General features: G+C 39.8%; 1 protein-coding gene across 1 annotated transcript; it reads left to right on the top strand.

The window, feature by feature from the left end:
• Nucleotides 1-7,524: 7,524 nt before the first annotated feature.
• Nucleotides 7,525-17,700, top strand: FAM8A1 (family with sequence similarity 8 member A1). The gene is made up of 5 exons (XM_063097742.1): nt 7,525-8,301; nt 9,424-9,544; nt 11,605-11,728; nt 12,294-12,433; nt 14,068-17,700. Exons 1-5 carry the CDS (start codon nt 7,596-7,598, stop codon nt 14,210-14,212), a joined length of 1,236 nt encoding a protein of 411 aa, XP_062953812.1. The 5' UTR covers nt 7,525-7,595; the 3' UTR covers nt 14,213-17,700.
• Nucleotides 17,701-17,782: the final 82 nt, after the last annotated feature.

A 17,782-nucleotide genomic window follows, 5' to 3' on the forward strand; every position in this document is an offset into this window, starting at 1 on the left:
GGGTTGAATACGTTTGGAGATCGTTGAGCTTCCTCGATCTGAAGATCTGTGATTTTTTCCTATACCTGGGAAGTTTTCTACCACTATTTTGTTGAATATGTTTTCAATGCAATCTCCATTTTCGTCCCCTTCTGGAATACCCATGACTCGGATATTTGAGCGCTTAAGGTTGTCTGATATCTCTCTAGATTTTCTTCAATGTCTTTGATTCTTTTCCCTTTTTTTTTTGTCTCCTTGTGTTATTTCAAACAGCCCATCTTCAAGTTCAGAGGTTCTCTTTTCAACTTCGAGAAGCCTGCTGGTTAAACTCTCCGTTGTGTTTTTCATTTCGCTGAATAATTTCTTCAGTTCAGCAAGTTCTGCTACATTTTTTTTCAGGACATTGATTTCCTTGTACATTTCCTCTTTCAGGTCCTGTATACTTTTCCTTGTTTCATCATGATGTCTAGCTGAGTTTTCTTGTATCTCATTCAGTTTCCTTAGAATTATCACTCGAAATTCCTTGTCAGTCACTTCAAGGGCTTCTTGTTCTATAGGATCTAGAGTTTGAGATTTATTAACCTTTGGTAGTGTACTTTCTTGATTTTTTGTATTTCTGGTATCTTTTTTTTGATGTTTATTCATTGTGGCAGGGGGTTTCACAGTCCACCGGTTTGAGACTATTGACTAACTAAGATGTTGCTGTGGTTGCCAATTTGGTATGCCTACCTCTGTGACTGCTCAGTTGGCCTCTAGTGCCTTGTGTGTGTGGTTGCCTCGGGTCTTGGGCCTCTCTGGGGAGCCACCTCTCTGGTCAGCTTGGACTCTGCTGGGCTGCTGGATCATGGGGCGGTACTGCAGGGTATGTGGTCTCTGCTGAGCTTCCACTTCCCGTGCAGGATTTCTCCCTGTTCCATGCGCTCTGACCAGGGCTGTTGGATCACGCAGTGGTGACCCCACTGGGTGTGTGGTTTCTGTCGTGTCTCCGCCTCCCTAGCCGGATGTCTCCCTGCACTGTGCACACTGGGCTGGGATGTGTCTTCTGCAGCCCTCGTCTATCAGCTGGGCCTTCAAGACCCTGCTCGGTACCGCCTCGCCCAGGAAGTCTACCAGGTTTCTGCTAGGCGCAGACAACCAGTCGCTCTGGGTGCCTTTGTAGCACTGTGTAGATCTTTCTCGGGACTTATCACCTTCCTCCTGGTATCGCGGTTATTTGTGTACTTATCTTATCTCCCACACCAGAGCGTGAGCTCCTTGGGGGAGGAGCCTGCAGCACATGGTTCACCTTTGAATCCCCCCGGCACGGACCGAGTCCGGTGCCCACCCGCAGTCAGCTCTCCAGCAGGTTCAAGCAAACTCGGCAACTCTCTGACCACACTATTCCTAACCAGAAATCAATTAGGCATTTTTCCGAACTGGTGGCTGCAGAGATGGTATCTGCCTCCCGGTATCAGGAAGTTTACCGGGGACTGGAGCCCAGGGTGTGGTGGAGTGACAGTCAGCCCAGCCCGTACTTCCTTGCCCTCCCTACGCTGGCCGGGGACGCCCCACGCCACCAGCCCCAAGATGATAAATTTCTTAATGCTTTTTAAAACCACTGGAGGGCAGAAAAGCATTATATAGCAATTCCCTCCAAGTTTGGCTAGAAAAGGAAAAGATGCTCATTTAATGTGCCCTTTAAAAGTTAGTACCAAAATCAAATTATTTTTTAATTCAATCTTTTATTTGGTGCATTGTTTTCTATTAGTATATCAAATCAGACAAACCTCATTGTGATGTAAACACTTTAGAGACAAATTTGACATTATGGGACCACTTTTCCCTATATTACTAGTAAGAATAGTTGAAATATGCTGTTAAACTAATCTCACTAAAAATGAAAGATATCTGTAATAAAACAACAGATTCGTGTCTACCTGAGTTTCGGGAATTCTTCTCAGTTGTCCTGTCAAAACATGAGTTCAAATATGGTTAAAGAAAATTAGCTACTTCCCTAATGGCTTTTTTTCCAAAACAAACTCCTTAAATATTAGAATGCAGTTATTATCTCTACCTCCTCACCTTCCATTCCCTCTTCACTCACCCTCACCCCACAAAACTTCTCAGGCAAAGCCATCAGTAACCTTCTAATGGCCAAATCCAGGTTCTTTAGTCAGAGGGATCATACCAGACCTCGCTAACTTCAACTTAAGAGGAATTTATTGAAAGGATATCACAGCACCTGATATTAAAGGAACAAGGTGGCAAGAGTTAACAGTCTCATAAGGGACCTCTGCTGACATTAAGTTTATCCCACCCCTGGATCACCTAGCTCAAATTTCCAAGTGACTGCATCCACCTGGCTGAGCCTGGGTCACACACCCACCCCGTGGCTTGGAGTGGCAGTGCAGGATGTCCTGACAGTTCTACCACAGCTGAACATGTTGGGACAGGGATTATTCAGTATGAGGAAACTGGGGTGCTATTACCAAAAGAGGGAGAAAGAAAGGAGGGTGGCAAAAAAAGAAAATGCCTACCTCAGTTTTCATCCTTCCTGATTTCTTTATGGTTTTAACACCAGGTGTAACTCCTATAATGGTTAATTCTATGTATCAACTTGACTGGGCCCAGAGGTACCCAGATTAAACATTGTTTCTGGATGTGTGAAGGTGTTTCCAGATGAGATTAGCATTTCAATTAGTAGACTCAGTAAAGTAAGTTGCCCTCCCCAACCTGGATGGGGTGGGCACCCAAACTCCCAATCTGCTGAGAGCCTGAATAGAACACCATGGTGGTCCATCCAATCCACTGAGACTAAAAAGAATGAAAGGTGGATGAAGGAGGAATTTGCCTCTTTTTTGTTTCCTGCCTGCCTGTTTGACCTGGGACATCAACCTTCTTGGCTGGGATATACACCATCTGTTCCCATGGTTCTCAGGCCTTTGGACTCTGACTAGAATTACACCACTGTTTATCCTGGGTCACCAGCTTGTAGATGGCACATTGTGGGACTTCTCCACCTCCATAATTGTGTGTGCCAATTCCTCACAATAAATCTCTTCCTAGATATACACCCTATTGGTTCTGTGTCTCTGGAGAACCCTGATTAACATGACTCTCATGAAAAGTCTATCTTCCCACTCAACCCTACTTTCCCTCCCACCTCATAAGTATTACTTCTCGGTCTTTTTTTCTTCTTCTTCAATATTCCTGTGGTCTCTGTTCTACACTTTCCTTTCCTCTCATTTCACAGAGATTTCCACAGAGGGCACTTCAAGGACCACCTGTATGCTTATGACTCTCAATCTGTATCTTTACAGATACAATATCCTAATATTCAGCAGTTAATATCCCTTGAATACACCATAGGCTCCTCACAGTCCCCCTTCTACCATCTTGCAATTCCTTCCTTCAATCTTGTTCATTCCCATGAGCGACATCACAGTCATCCAGGCCACAGACTGTATGATGCTCCTCTCTTTCTCTCTCCAAATTCATTCAGCCACAAAATTCTGCAGATTGGGCTTCCTTAATTTTACTCAGATGCCTCCTCTCTTTTACATCCCCATTGTTATTGCCTTGCTTCAGGTTCTTTTTGCAGTAAACAGAGCAATTTTATTTTATAATTTTATCATTACACAATGTAAACATTTTTTGTGGCCCTTTACCAACTGTTCCCTAACTCCACCTCCCTCTCCCCCGTTACCACCTCTGGTGGCCTCAGTTCTGTTCTTTCCTTTTGAAAGTTCAAGGAATTATTGTGATGGTTGTAGCTTGCTTTCTTTCTTTTTTATTTTTTATTTTTTTTCAGCCCCACTTATGAGTGAGGACATGCACTATTTCTCTTTATGTACCTGGCTTATTTCATTTAACATAATTTTCTCTAAGTTCATCCATGTTGCTGCAAATGGCAGTTTTCCATTCCTTTTTATGGCACAAACATTCCATTGTGTATATATACTACATTTTCCTTATCCAGTTGAGTATCAGTGGACATTTAGGTTGGTTCCAACTCATAGCTATTGTAAATAGAGATGTGATGAACATGGGAGTGCAGGTATCCCTTTGACATGATGATTTCCATTCCTTTCAGTATACATCCAGCAGCGGGATTACAGGATTGTATGGCAGTTCCGTCTGTAGTTGTTTGAGGAAACTCCATACTGTTTTCCATAATGGCTGCACTAATTTACAGTCCCACCAACAGTGTAGGAGGATTCCCCTTTCTCCACATCCTCACCAGCATTTGTTATTCTCTGTCTTTTTGATACTGGCCAGTCCAACGAGATGATATTTCAATGTGGTTTTGATTTGCATTTCCCTGATGCCTATGATGTTGAGCATTTTTTCATGTGTCTGTCGGCAGTTTCTATATCTTCCTTTGAAGAGAAATATCTATTCAGCTCCCTTGCCCATTTTTAAATCAGGTTATTTGCTTAATTACTGGTAAGTTGTTTGAGTTCCATGTATATTCTGGGTATTAATCCCTTGTTGGATCCATAGTTTGCGAATATTTTCTCCCATTCTGTAGGCTGTCTTTTCATTCTGTTAACTGTTTCCTTTCCTGTGCAGAAGCTTTTTAGTTTAATATAATCCCATCTAGTTTTCTTTTGTTGCCTGTGCTTTTGGGGTCTTGTTCATAAAGTCTTTGCCCAGTCCTACTTCCTGAAGTGTTTCCCCTTTGTTTTCTTTAAGTAGTTCTATAATTTTCGGTTTTATATATGTCTTTAATCCATATTGTGTTCTGAGGAAGGCCAGCAGAGGTTAACATTTTATAATTACAAGAAGGGGAAAGGGTCAAAGGAGAGAGAAAGACAGCCCTGCTGAATTACTTTATCAGGTTTTCTATTAGTTGTACATGGCACATAGATTTGGGATTGTTACTAGATTACATCCTACATGCAGAGATCTAGGGCAAGGGTAATGAGAAGTATTCTAGGTTATTTTATGGCTTTTTGGAACCATTATGAATGGCTTCTTCTAAGTAAAATGATCTTATGAGAACATGTTCCAGGACAAGTGGATGTTATTACTGACTTAGATCTCCCAAGGCACTGTAATTTAGCTGACCTGGTCAGAATAGATTCTTTTGGTTATCACATACATATATACATATATGTATATAATATTCAGGTGTTTTCTTGAATTATAATGTGTTTTATTTTTTCTGTTACCTATCTACGGTTTTCTTCATCAGGGATTCTTATCTAGATGTTGGATCTTCTTTGTCTATCTTCAATATTTATCATTTCTCTCAAATCGTTTCTATCACTTTCTATATTTCTTTTTGATTGTAAAAAAATCTCATTTTGAACTTCTAGTTCTCTTCGGGCACTATCTCTTGTATTTGCTTACTTTCATGTTCCTTCTAGTTTTGTCCTCTTTTCTGTAGTAATTTTTTCTTTTATTTCTAATTCTTTCCTGAGTTCTGTTAATTCTTGAATTTTCCTTATTATGGTTAACTTTGCTCTTTCATGTCTTACATTATTTTCTTAATGTCTTTACAGTGGCTCTTGCCAGGTGCTACATAAACAGTGGTATTTAAAAGAAAGTCCACATCTCTAATAATCACAATATTTGACATTTATTCCAGGCCATCTTCATGTCTTTATTACTACTTCTTCTGCCTCCTCCATTCCAACTTGGAATGCTTGGTTTGTTTAAATATAAGACTTCCTCGCAATTGACTTTAGAACACAATTTGTAAGGGTATACCTTACTAGTTATGGGACACCATGATCTTTTCCTTATTTTGAATTCATGCAAGTATTACACTTCTGGAAAAGCAAAATATTTCAGTCTGAAATATACTTCATTGACATATTACAAAATGGCTAATTCAGGGAGACTGGAAAAACAAGATTAGCTAGAAAGCTATTTTTTGTGGAAAGAAATTTACATCTGTGTATGCAAAAAGGCAGCCTTCCTCTGAGGTCTCTCTTTTGGACGCTGCTAGTTTACCTGAAATATTTTTGTCTGCATAACAAGACAGCATGATTAACTTAAATTTTGCCTTCTTTCTTCATCTGTGACGTAACCTCCCCCTTCTGGAGAAACCTGGTCTCTGGCCATTGTTCTGGGCCTTGTACCTCCCCCACCTTCTCTGTCTCATTGCTATTTCAGCTTTGTACCCCATTGGGTAATTGGGAAATACTCTCTTGCAATTCCCCCATGCATTGCCTCTTCTCAGCACTTTAAAATAATGAAATTTGTTATGACTTTTCTTCATAGTAATAGAAATTTGTCACTGATTTTTATTAATGAACTTCCAGGAGTAAAGAGGTTTTTCCTTGGCCCTTACATACTCATAGTTTTGAACAGGTTTTCAAGCATTTCCTAAAAGTCCTTCCAACATTAGCTCTTTTTTTTTTTTTTTTGGCGGCTGGCTGGTTTGGGGACATTAGGTTCTTAAAGGCAAAAGTTGTGCTTTCTATATCTCCCAAAGTCAAGAATGATTCTGAGCATAGTCCCACAGTCTGGCTCCCGTAGGTCCTCTGTATGATACTGGAGATACATATTGCTGCCACTCGGAGGCTTATAATCAACTTAAAAACATAGGAAAGTACATTAAAATGTAAGTATGTGAAGTGCTGTGTATAGTTCAGAAGAAAGAAAAAAATCATGCATGGGCTGAGGTACTAAAACGCTCCAAAGTCCTGGGATATGATGACCAGGGCTTTTCCATAAGAGAAAATAAAAGAAAAAGCACCTAAGTTTGAGAAAATGGGTTTGAGGAAAGACACAGCTCTGCTGGAGCAGAAGGCTTGCGTCTACAGGAGTATAAAGTAAGTTTTTACAGACACAGGCCAGCTCCAGGATATGGACAGAGTCCGGCTTTTTAATCAGCCTAATCCCTCTTTTATTTATTTATTTTATTTTATTTTTTAAAGATGACCGGTAAGGGGATCTTAACCCTTGACTTGGTGTTGTCAGCACCACGCTCACCCAGTGAGCAAACCGGCCATCCCTATATGGGATCCGAACCCGTGGCCTTGGTGTTATCAGCACCGCACTCTCCCGAGTGAGCCACAGGCCGGCCTTCCTAATCCCTCTTTTACATTTGAAAATCTCTGCAGCTGAGCCACACCATCTGACGTCTCAGTTTAGTCTGGCTTTTGGTCTCTTATCTTCTAAGGGGATAGCTACGTCCTGTAACACCTTCTCGAGTACAAATGGTTCACTAAAATGAATGCAGGCCACACGGCCCCACGCCCTGTGCCCGGAGACCAGAATAGTCTAGGCTCCACAACAAAAAGGGTGCACTGACCCTGGGACCTCTCCGCATCCTCCTCATCCACCAGCAGTTTCTCCCGGTACTGTCCGAGTTCATATCCCACGGGACTGTCCAGACAGGCCTCGGGCCTTAGACTCCATAAAACCTCTCAAGTGCCAACAACCGACAAGCCAGCGACTCCGCGGTACCGGACGTAGGACCGCAACACCACCTCCGGCCCCTGCCCCCACCCTGCTCCGTCGGGCGCCGGCGACGCTCGCGAGGGGAGGGGTTTCCGCTTCCGGTGGCGGATTGTTGACGGCTGCGGTAGCTGCGGTGGCGACGGTGCCGTTGGGGGGAGGGGCCATTGGGGGAGGACGTAGGCGCAGTGACAGGTACCGCGGCGGGTGCTGCTGAGGCGACGATGGCAGAGGGGCCCGAGGAAGCCCGAGGCCGCCCTCCCGAGCAGGACGACGGCGGAGGGGACCACGAGCCCGTCCCTTCCCTGAGAGGCCCTCCCGCCGCCGCCGCCCCATGCCCCGGGGCCGCGCTGCAGGCCGAACCCCAGGCCCCGGGCCGGCCCCCAGCCTCGGGCCTTGAGCCCGCCGCGGCCGCAGTCGAGGAGTCGGAGCTCAGGAAGCGCGGGGAGGCCGCCTCCGGCTCCGGTGCGGAGCAGCAGGAGCCCGAGGGCTGCGAAGCGCCCGAGGCCGCGACGCCGCGAGAGAGGCCGGCGCGGCTGAGCGCCCGCGAGTACTCCCGGCAGGTGCACGAGTGGCTGTGGCAGTCCTACTGCGGCTACCTCACCTGGCACAGCGGCCTGGCCGCCTTCCCCGCCTACTGCAGCCCCCAGCCGCCCCCGCCGACCTACCCCTCGGCTGGCGCTGCCGCCCCCCAGGCCACGGCGGCGCCCCCGCCCCCCCAGCTGGGCTATTACAACCCCTTCTACTTTCTGAGCGGCGGGGCTGCCGGTCCTGACCTGGGAGCGGCTACGGGCATCACCACCCCGGCTCCAGTCGCAGGCCTGGGACCCCGGGCTCCTCACGTGCAGGGATCAGCCCGGGCAACTCCAGTGACGAGGGTAGCATCCGCAGCCCCTTCGCGAACCCCGAGCGACACCGGGCGACAGGCAGGTGAGAAGCGTGGGGTAGAGGTTGGGCGGAGCGGAAGGGTCTTCAGGAAGGGAACTGCCTGCGGAGTAGAGCTGGCACGCTTTTTAGGTCTGCAGCTGCAGCTGCGATTGGTATTATCTGCATGCCTCAGGGATCAATCGCCCAAGCCTCAAATTCCCAAAGTGTACAATAAGGCCATACAGTTTCTTCTTTAGACTTGACACTCCGAACTGACTCCCTTATTAGTGGGAATAGTAGTTTCCGCGTGTAAACAAATCTTTGCTCTTCAAAACATCCTCCTATTTTGATCTCCACGATCTGGGGAGTGATAACCAAGGATAAACACTCAGATGGCAAACCCACTTGTGGAGGGGCTTGACTGGTAATGCTGGAAATAATCCAGACAAGGGCTGCTTAAGGACAGGGGGACTGAACTGGTATAGAAGGAGATTTACATGAATACGGATGGAATTAGGATGTTTTGACTGGACCCTGACAATGATCTTGTACGAGTATATTGTCTAATTGTTTACCTTTGTGTGGGAACTAGAATATTTTGAATTAGTTACACTTTTTAGTTTATTATTTAGACTTTTTAATCAGTCAGTTTTCGTTTAGTTTATCCAGCTACAGATATATGGGACAAGAACTAGTTGATGGCTGAGTATGTTCCCAGTCAAAATTTAGGATGACAGATTGATAATCATTGGGTTTATTTTATAGAAAGCAAAACAAACTAAATGAATGTGGAATACAGGGATTTACTTTAAACTAATTGTCTATGCTTAACCTTGATTTTTATTAAAATATGTTTAATTTCGTGTCACCTAAATGTGATCATTTCCTCCCATTTGAGTCTCTAGTGAAATACATTGGTTATCCTAATTAAATTTATCTGTGAAATCAGTTTTTAAACATTAGGTGGTGAAAGCAAATTCGAAGTAGTTCAGTAAATAATGGAGGTTTGTTGCTATATTTTAATGATATGTCCTCTTTGTTGAATCAATACTAATAATTGCTGCAAGGTTTTTTTATTAAGTTGTATCTTGACTTTTTGCTTTCCTCATTCATTACCTGGCTTGTGTTCCAAGGCTTATGTGAAATGATTAGCGTTCCTAACTTTTTTCTTTTTTTAATTTATAGGCAGAGAGTATGTTATTCCATCCTTGGCACACAGATTTATGGCGGAGATGGTGGATTTCTTTATTCTCTTCTTTATAAAAGCAACCGTTGTGTTAAGCATTATGCACCTCAGTGGAATAAAGTAAGTTAAGGACATTTGCAGAAAGGTTTTAATTTCTACTGTTCAGAGATCTTAAGTTCTGTTTATGCCTGCAAGTGACTTAATGTATAATTGGTGTGCCAGTGTCATGATTTCTTTATAAGAGCTTTGTCAAATTTATTCTTTTGTTGGTTTTAAGAAATAACTACAAAGAAGAAAAAAAACTTTCAATAAATTCTGTGAGATCTGTGGAAATCTCACTGTATTAGTCTATTTTGTGTTGCTTATAACAAAATACTTGGAACTGGGTGACTTATAAAGAAAATGAAATTTATTGCTTACAGTTTCTGAGGCTGGGAAGTCCAAAGTCCATTTGGTGGTGGCAGCAGTGACCCAGGGGTCTCACATTGCAAGATGGTGGAAGCAGAGCAGAGCAGAGAGAAAGACAGACTCTCCTCTTTTAAAGCCCTCAGAACCACATCCCTGACCACCATTTTTAATCCATTCACTACTGCACGGTCCTACAATCCAATCACCTCTTCAAGGCTCCACCTTTCAATTACCATAATAGGATTTCCCACCCTCTTAACAGTCACAGTGGGGACTAACTTTCTAATACGTAGAACTTGTGGGGACACAATTCAAGCTTCATTGAGTTTTGGGGGGACATAATTCAATCTACTACACTCACCTATCAAAAGTAGGTAATAGAAGCCTCCAAACCTGGTTTGATTTTATTCAACTATTCTCTTAGGCCATGAACTAATTTCCCTCTAACTATTGTGTTCCCTCTCACTAACCTGTTCAAGACAGAGGCATAAATATCTTTTGGTAGGTGAACTAGATGGCATTTCCAAATGGGATTGCTTATACTATCAGGCAAGTCCCACGTGAACTGGAAAGTGAGACATTTATTTGATTGGTCCTTCTTTCAGGTTAGTGATAATCATAAGAGTAGTTATCACTTGCTAAGTACTTTCTATGTGCTAGACACTGAGCTCACTTCGTCATATGGATTTTTATTTAACCTCAATACCACTAGGAGGTAGAGGTTAATACCTCCGTTCTATAGAGATTGAATTTTGGGTTTATGAGAAGTTGAACCTAGAACTTAAAAAGTTACAAAGGTAGTAGGTGACAGGTGACAGAGTCAAGATACAAACCCATGTAGTCAAATTCCAGGGCCCTTGCAGGAACCTGAGTGTTACTGTCATTCCTCACTGCTCTTCTCTCTCTATCCTACCTCCCTACACATCCAAATATCAACTGCTTTATGTTCAGTCTCTTGAATAGTTTTCAATCCAGACCATTTCCTCCTCTCCGCCAGACCATTTTTCATCATTGCTTCTTCCTGATCCAGTTACTGTCACCTTTTGCTTGGTTTATAGGAGAAGTCTTCCTGTCTCCTGTTTTATCTCAATCCAGTCTCTGATATAAAACCAAAGTGATCATAAATTCTGATTGTGCCCCTATCTTGCCTTAAAATCCTTTTGTGATTTCTCATTGCTGGCAGGATAAAGTCTGAATTTTTTCACATAGTTTAACAGAGGCCCTTAATCATTATCGCCTTTCACCCTTGATAGTTCAGCCATACCAAACTGCTTACAGCTTCTATCATATACTCTCTTGCTCCAAGACTTTCTCTCCTGCTGTTCTCTCTCTCTGGAACTTTCTTTCCCCTTCTTAGTCTAATTTCTCTTTATGCTTCAGAACTTAGCTTAAATATCATTTCTGGGAAGCCTTTACAGGGTTAAGGGTACCTGGTGTTTCCATAGTACCATATGGTTCCCTATCACAGCTGTCATCCCAGAAAAATAGTTCTGTTTTCCTCCCTAAGTTAGAATCTGCATGGAAGCAGGGACCATGCTGAATTCATCCACCATTATGTCCCCAGGGCTAGTACAGTGCCTGTTCATGATAGTGCTGTTTATTTGTTGAATAAACTAATGAATGTTTTGTGAAAATAGATTGTTGGGAACCTAAAGATTATAGTTTAGAATTTCATCTAAAATTTATGATTTAACTAATGAGAAAAAAAATCAATGCAATGCAACTCTTCTGGTAACTAATTCTTTATAACCCCAAACTATTATTTTATGTAGGGATATCTCTAAGTTTGCTATGCATTATATAATAGAAGAAATAGATGAAGACACATCAATGGAAGACTTGCAGAAAATGATGGTTGTGGCTCTTATATACAGATTATTAGTTTGTTTCTATGAGGTAAGCTACTGACTTGAGCAAATACTAATATTTAACAATCTAATTTTAGATTATCAGTCCAAGACAAAAAAAATGGAAATTTATAATTTTTCATATATTTTTCAAATGTCTATTTCTACTTTTCTCTTTTTTCCAAGTTTTCTTTAATTAACATATATTATTTTTCAAGTTAAACAACTTTTAGAAGGGAGATATTTTACAATTTTTTTGTAATATTTTCCAGTCTTAAAAATTCAAATAAAATTCCTCTTATAAACAGATTGTGGTCCAAAAATATACTTGTAAGCTGGTTATGGAACTTGAAATGTATTTTTCCGTAGAAACAACTTGCTAAAAAATATAATGGGTCATAGAGAAATATTACGGTAGACATCTTGTGGTATTGAACATGTTAGAGACCTGCAGAAATGCATTAAATTAAATGGTTAGCCTATGAGTATCCTATGCAATTCTGTCTTTCAACTTGAAAATTGTAAAACATGATATAATACGGTGGGAAAACTTATCTTTAAAATTGGTATAGTTGAGCCAGTAAATTATTTTTAAATTATCCTTCTTTCCTTAGATAATTTGCATCTGGGGAGCAGGCGGAGCTACTCCAGGGAAGTTCCTGCTAGGGCTTCGAGTTGTGACTTGTGATACATCAGTGCTTATTGCACCAAGTCGAGTTTTAGTGATTCCTTCCTCAAATGTTAGCATTACAACGTAAGTCCTTTTCTTCGCTTAATCTACTATATACTTGTGGAAATCATGTTTTAAGTATAGTAATCAATATAATTCATAAGTTATAGTATTTTAGAAAATTTGGTATTTTTTTCTTTTCTTCATGGCACATAATTAGATAGGCTACATTTATTGTTTATTTTTTTATTTTTTGGCAGCTGGCTGGTATGGGAATCTGAACTCGTGACCTTGCTGTTATAAGGCTGTGCTCTAACCAGCTGAGCTAACCAACCAGCCCCATTTTTTAAGTTTAAACAAAGTTTATGAGTATTTATTTCAATTGTGTTATATGATTGTAGACCCCTTTCACTGTACATTTTCAAGATGACCATTTTATGAAATATAAGTCATAATAATTAGAGGGTGATTTGGGTGTTGCTGCTATATCAGTGTTCCATGTCCAGCTTTATTATTCTCTACATCTGTTGATATTGGGTCAGTTATGATCTGCCTTGAGCCTCCATTTGGTAATACCTGTCATTATCCCATCTTGAATAGGCAATAATCTTTGACAGCTATGCATGCCTACATCCTGCGCTACTCTTAAGTGGTAGAGCACGTAATACTTTCAGTGCTCATGGCTAGCTGTTGTTGTCTAGCTCTGGGGGAAGGTACAACTAGTGATAATGGAAGTTGTGGATGTGAATGGTGGTAATCAGTTGTGCCAAACAAGATACTGATGGGAATTGTTGCCAGAATGATTCAGTGCTGGATTGTTATGTAAAGAAATATGAACAAGTGACTCTAGAAGAAGGCTTGATTTTGCTGACATCTTCAAAATTTCCTTAAAATTTTGTGGTTATAATCCTAGCTACTTCTTTTAGTAAGAGAGTCAATAATGGCTTAAGTTTATTAAGCACTTCTTATATACCAGGCAGTTAGTAACACTGCACTTGTATTAACTAATTTAATCCTAACAGCCTTATAAAACAGATACTATTATCCCCTCTTTGCAGATGTGTAACACAACTAGTAATTGGTAAAAGGTGGATTTGAAACCGACTAGTTTGGATTCAGAGAGCCCACACTCTTAGCCACTGCACTTTTCTGTAGCCTTTCAGTGCACTAAAAGGCAGAAATCTAACATTAGTAGGATAATTCTCCTTTCTGGGCTGTTGTTGAAAGCTTTTTAAAGCTTTCCTTAAAACTGGATCACACAAAGGAGAGAGCTGATAAAAGAACACACAGTAATTTAAAATGCTAGTGCATCATATAAGGTAGAAAATGAAACTACAGTAAGCATACTCAGTTTAGAAGATACTAGAAACACAAAGTAATAAGTGTCTACAGTAAGAAAGTGGAATAGTTATTCCTCTGGCAAAATACTAGAAAATACTGTAAACTCAGTTCATATTCTAAGTAAGACATGTTTATTACTGCTTTTCATGTGACAGTTCTAAAGTCTTTCTTTTACATTCATGAACTCTTTAGAAATAGCCCAGGTGGTTTGACCATAATATAATGCTACTTGAAAATAACTCCGGTATCAAAGATAAAAGTTCTCTCAACTATACTTTGAATGTGTCTTAAATACATATGTTGAACTTCATAGGACACCATTAATCTGTATGTGATTTATATACAACTTACCTGATATTTTTGGTTTAATTTTTTAGGTCCACTATACGAGCTTTGATCAAGAATTTTTCCATTGCTTCTTTTTTCCCTGCTTTCATCACCCTGCTGTTTTTTCAGCATAATCGAACAGCCTATGACATTGTAGCAGGAACCATTGTGGTAAAAAGAAATGGAGTCAGATGATGCCCAAAAAAGCCCTGAACTCCATATTTTCTGGAATAATGACAAGACTAAATTATGTATCAAGGCCATCATTACATTAATTGATGATTTAGAAATTAAAGCAGTCACTACAGTGTGGTGCAGGTGACTATTCTGAAAGTATTGATTTTACTTGAATGCCAAAGAACTTTTCCAGAAGAAAAACCTGTAAAATTCAAGTGTTAAAATTTTTAGATCAAAAAGAAAGCTAGTGGTTTCATAATCAACAATGGACAATATATACTTTCCTAAAATCTAAGGCATTAGAATTTGCTGAGAGCATTTTTCAGCTTTGAAATCTCCAAACAAAACTTTAAAAGATGATTTTGGTTTATCCCAAAATGATGGAAAATGTTCAGTTGTGTTTTGTAAACACCTACGTAATTCATCCTTTAGTTAACACTTCTTGAGGAAGTTGTCTGTTTTTTGCGGAGACACAAATTGGATCCACTTACCTCCCATCCCAAGAGGTGGTGAGTTAGCTGCAAGAAAAAGGGGCAAGTAAGGCAGGCCTAGCAGTTCCCTTACCTGGAGTTTCCAGTCTGTACTGCATTTACTGCAGTGGTGATATAACTTTTCAACTATTCTGTATGCTTAAACATGTATTTGGGGGCAAGTTTTCATGATGAAGAAAAAGTATTAAGTCATATTACTGTATTATCATTGACTTTTTTTTAAAAAAAAGGTAAGTTAGTGATTGCTTTTAATGGGAGAGGAAAAGTAAATTTTCATTGTAAATTTAACTTACAATTCATGTATAAGTGTTTTCAGTGCCCTAAATCAAACTATAAATATGTAGGAAAAATTATTTCCATTAAACTGTTGCATATTTACTGTAAAACAATATTCCCAGTATGTGTGCAGCATGAAGAAAGTATTAGTGCTTTTCAGTGTTCTGGATGAGTGTAACTTGTATTTATATAAAGCATAGTCACATACTAGTTACTTTCCTTTTATATTTTTATATAGTTCCATGACTTTTGAAATATCAGGGAATTAAATAATCTTGGTATTTCCTGATTAACTCTAAATATAGTAGCCTGTGAATATTAGCAGTTTTCCCATTATAGACTGTTCTCTCTAAAGCAAGGGAGAGTGTCATTTCCGGACATGATTTTAGGTTCTTTAAGCTCATTTCAGGCCTGTTAGGGAAGAAGTTTTGGGGGAAATGTTAAGCAAAGAATACATTGTGTATTGCCATTTTACTTTATTCTTCTATTGAAGCGAAACTGTGGGGTTTTATGTGTATACTTTTGTTAGGTTTCCCAGTTAGCTGTGTTGAGATATACCTGCACTATTTAGAGTTTAAGTTGTATTTGATTCTTAGGTATTTTCTCCAGCTCTGATATTATTTTCCAAAAACACTAAGCTATATTGCATAGTTCAAAATTAAATTGCTTAAGGGATCATCTAGGCTTTGTTCTTGGTCTTAAATTTAACAGCAAATGCAAGAGATCTGTTATCACTATCAATTTTTAAAGTGGGTTTTTCTTTGACATTTAAAACTGAAAGTAGATACTCACATTTGATATTTATAGAAACTTTAATAGTGTGTTTATTAATACCTTTTTATTGTAAAATTTCATAAACCATGTTTTTAAAAATAATTTTAAATTAAATTCAACTTACAGAAAGCCTAGTAGTTGAGTGTATCAAAATACTAAACAACTCATTCGCTTGTAGCCTTTGGGAAGATTTAGTGTTATGGCCCTTCACAGTTAAAAAAAAAGATAAAAGAATTTCTTTATTAGACTAGAAATTAGGAAATGTGGAAATGTTACATTAACTTAGCCTTTAGTAGTGTACACACTACTTTTGCCACTGGCTGGGGGATTCAATTTCAATGTCCTTTAGTCAAGTAGCTCGGGAATACATCTTTACGATTTCTGCTTAGATAATGGTTTGCCCATCTAGGCTATAAAACGAAAGCAAAAAGTATCCCACTTTAACCTGTTATACTTAAAATATTGCACATCTGATATATATGAGTCATTCAGATTAATATCTATGTAGGTTCATTCAGATCGAACTGTGGGTTCAAGTTATATACTATTATATAGCCCTATAAGATATTTAGAAGTATTATTACTTTGCCTTTACAACAAAACCTGAGTCTGTTTGTATTCATGAATTTAGCACTTAGGGAAAGAGATTTTAATTTCCAGAGTTAAAACAATGAAGGAAGAGGGAACCAGGCTTAGTGCCACATTTTTTTCCTTTGGGGGTCAAGTCTCTTCTTCAGAACGCTTTCCTATATAATATATATTTCCTATATAGTATTTTTCACTTACTGATTTTCTGTGTCAAAGTACTGGTATAACTCTAGTGCTAGAGCTCTAGCCTAAAAAATACAGAAGAAAGTTGTGTTCATAGTACAAACATTATTCATCACTTTAGTAAGTAATAAAGGGGGGAAAAATGAGGATTCAAGTGGAAAGAATACTATTTCAGTGAACATGCCCCAAGTTAAAACCACAGAACTGGCAGTTAATTTAGGCATCCAGAAAATCTCAGTATCCATCATTTGAAAGTATCTGGACTGCATAGTGCACCTTGAGAAAAGTCTAGCATACTGACTAATGTTCCATGCTGGAGCCAGAAACTGGGCCCTAGGTAAGTGAGTGGTGGCAAGCCTTGCTTTTAGACTACTTTGTGACTAGAAATAAAACCAACACTTTTGAATAGTAAGCCTTCATTTGCCTGTATTATCAAAAGTATTATGCAACGGATACTTTTCTAGCACTAGTTTATGAGTTACTTCTACCTAAACATTTACCTTCCAATTTCACTCACGTATTTAGGATTGAAAAAAAGTGCATTATATTTGAGGGCCACTTTGTCCAAATTACAAAAATGAGTCTTCAGTGTTTTTTTTGTTTCAAGTGACAGTGAAATTTGTTTTAACTCATACAGTAAAAGAAAGAATTTATTCCCTTTAATAACTTGTTTGGGTGTTTTGCTCATGCATAGGTATTTCCAGCAAAGGGAAGGTAAAAGGGAGTTGAAAATTAATTTACACTATTTGCTACTTGGGAATGAAGGGCTTTTTGAGGGGGATAAGGATATTAAATATTTTCATTCTACACTTCATTAAAACAGGCTGTTTCTTTGAAGAATAAGCCTAAATAACAGTGTTCCTAAAACCCCAGGGCTGGCCAGTTAGCTCAGTTGGAAAGAGCAGTGTTACAACACCAAGGTCAAGGGTTCAGATCCCTGTACTGACCAGCTCCACCCCCCCACCCCACCCCCGAAAAATCCTATGCCCTAATACCAAAGGCCAAAGTCTTTACCACATGTGCTTGCCTGGGTGAAGTTCCTCATTTCAGTGTATGTGTACTTCCTTATAGTTCATTATAGGTCTTAACCTGCCAACAGATCTGATGAACGGCCGATAAGTAAGAGCATTCTATTTTTAATAATTTGTATGCCACCAGTTTGTATTTTTCTGTCTCAATAAATAGTCACCAATGCGTCTGTGTTTTATTTCTTTGAGAAGGTTCGCTCTAGGATCTTCTGCTTAGGGAGACCTTGCTCCAAATTAGCTTTTCTAGT

The sequence above is a fragment of the Cynocephalus volans genome, chromosome 5 (genome assembly GCF_027409185.1).
Source record: "Cynocephalus volans isolate mCynVol1 chromosome 5, mCynVol1.pri, whole genome shotgun sequence".
Classification (NCBI taxonomy): Eukaryota; Metazoa; Chordata; class Mammalia; order Dermoptera; family Cynocephalidae; genus Cynocephalus; species Cynocephalus volans.

Bases quoted from the DNA above. Each gene is read 5' to 3' on its own strand.
- FAM8A1 (XM_063097742.1), top strand. From the start codon at position 7,596: ATGGCAGAGGGGCCCGAGGAAGCCCGAGGCCGCCCTCCCGAGCAGGAC. The intron at 11,729-12,293 runs GTAAGCTACTGA...TTCTTTCCTTAG, and splicing joins TATTAGTTTGTTTCTATGAG to ATAATTTGCATCTGGGGAGC. The intron at 12,434-14,067 runs GTAAGTCCTTTT...TTAATTTTTTAG, and splicing joins TCAAATGTTAGCATTACAAC to GTCCACTATACGAGCTTTGA.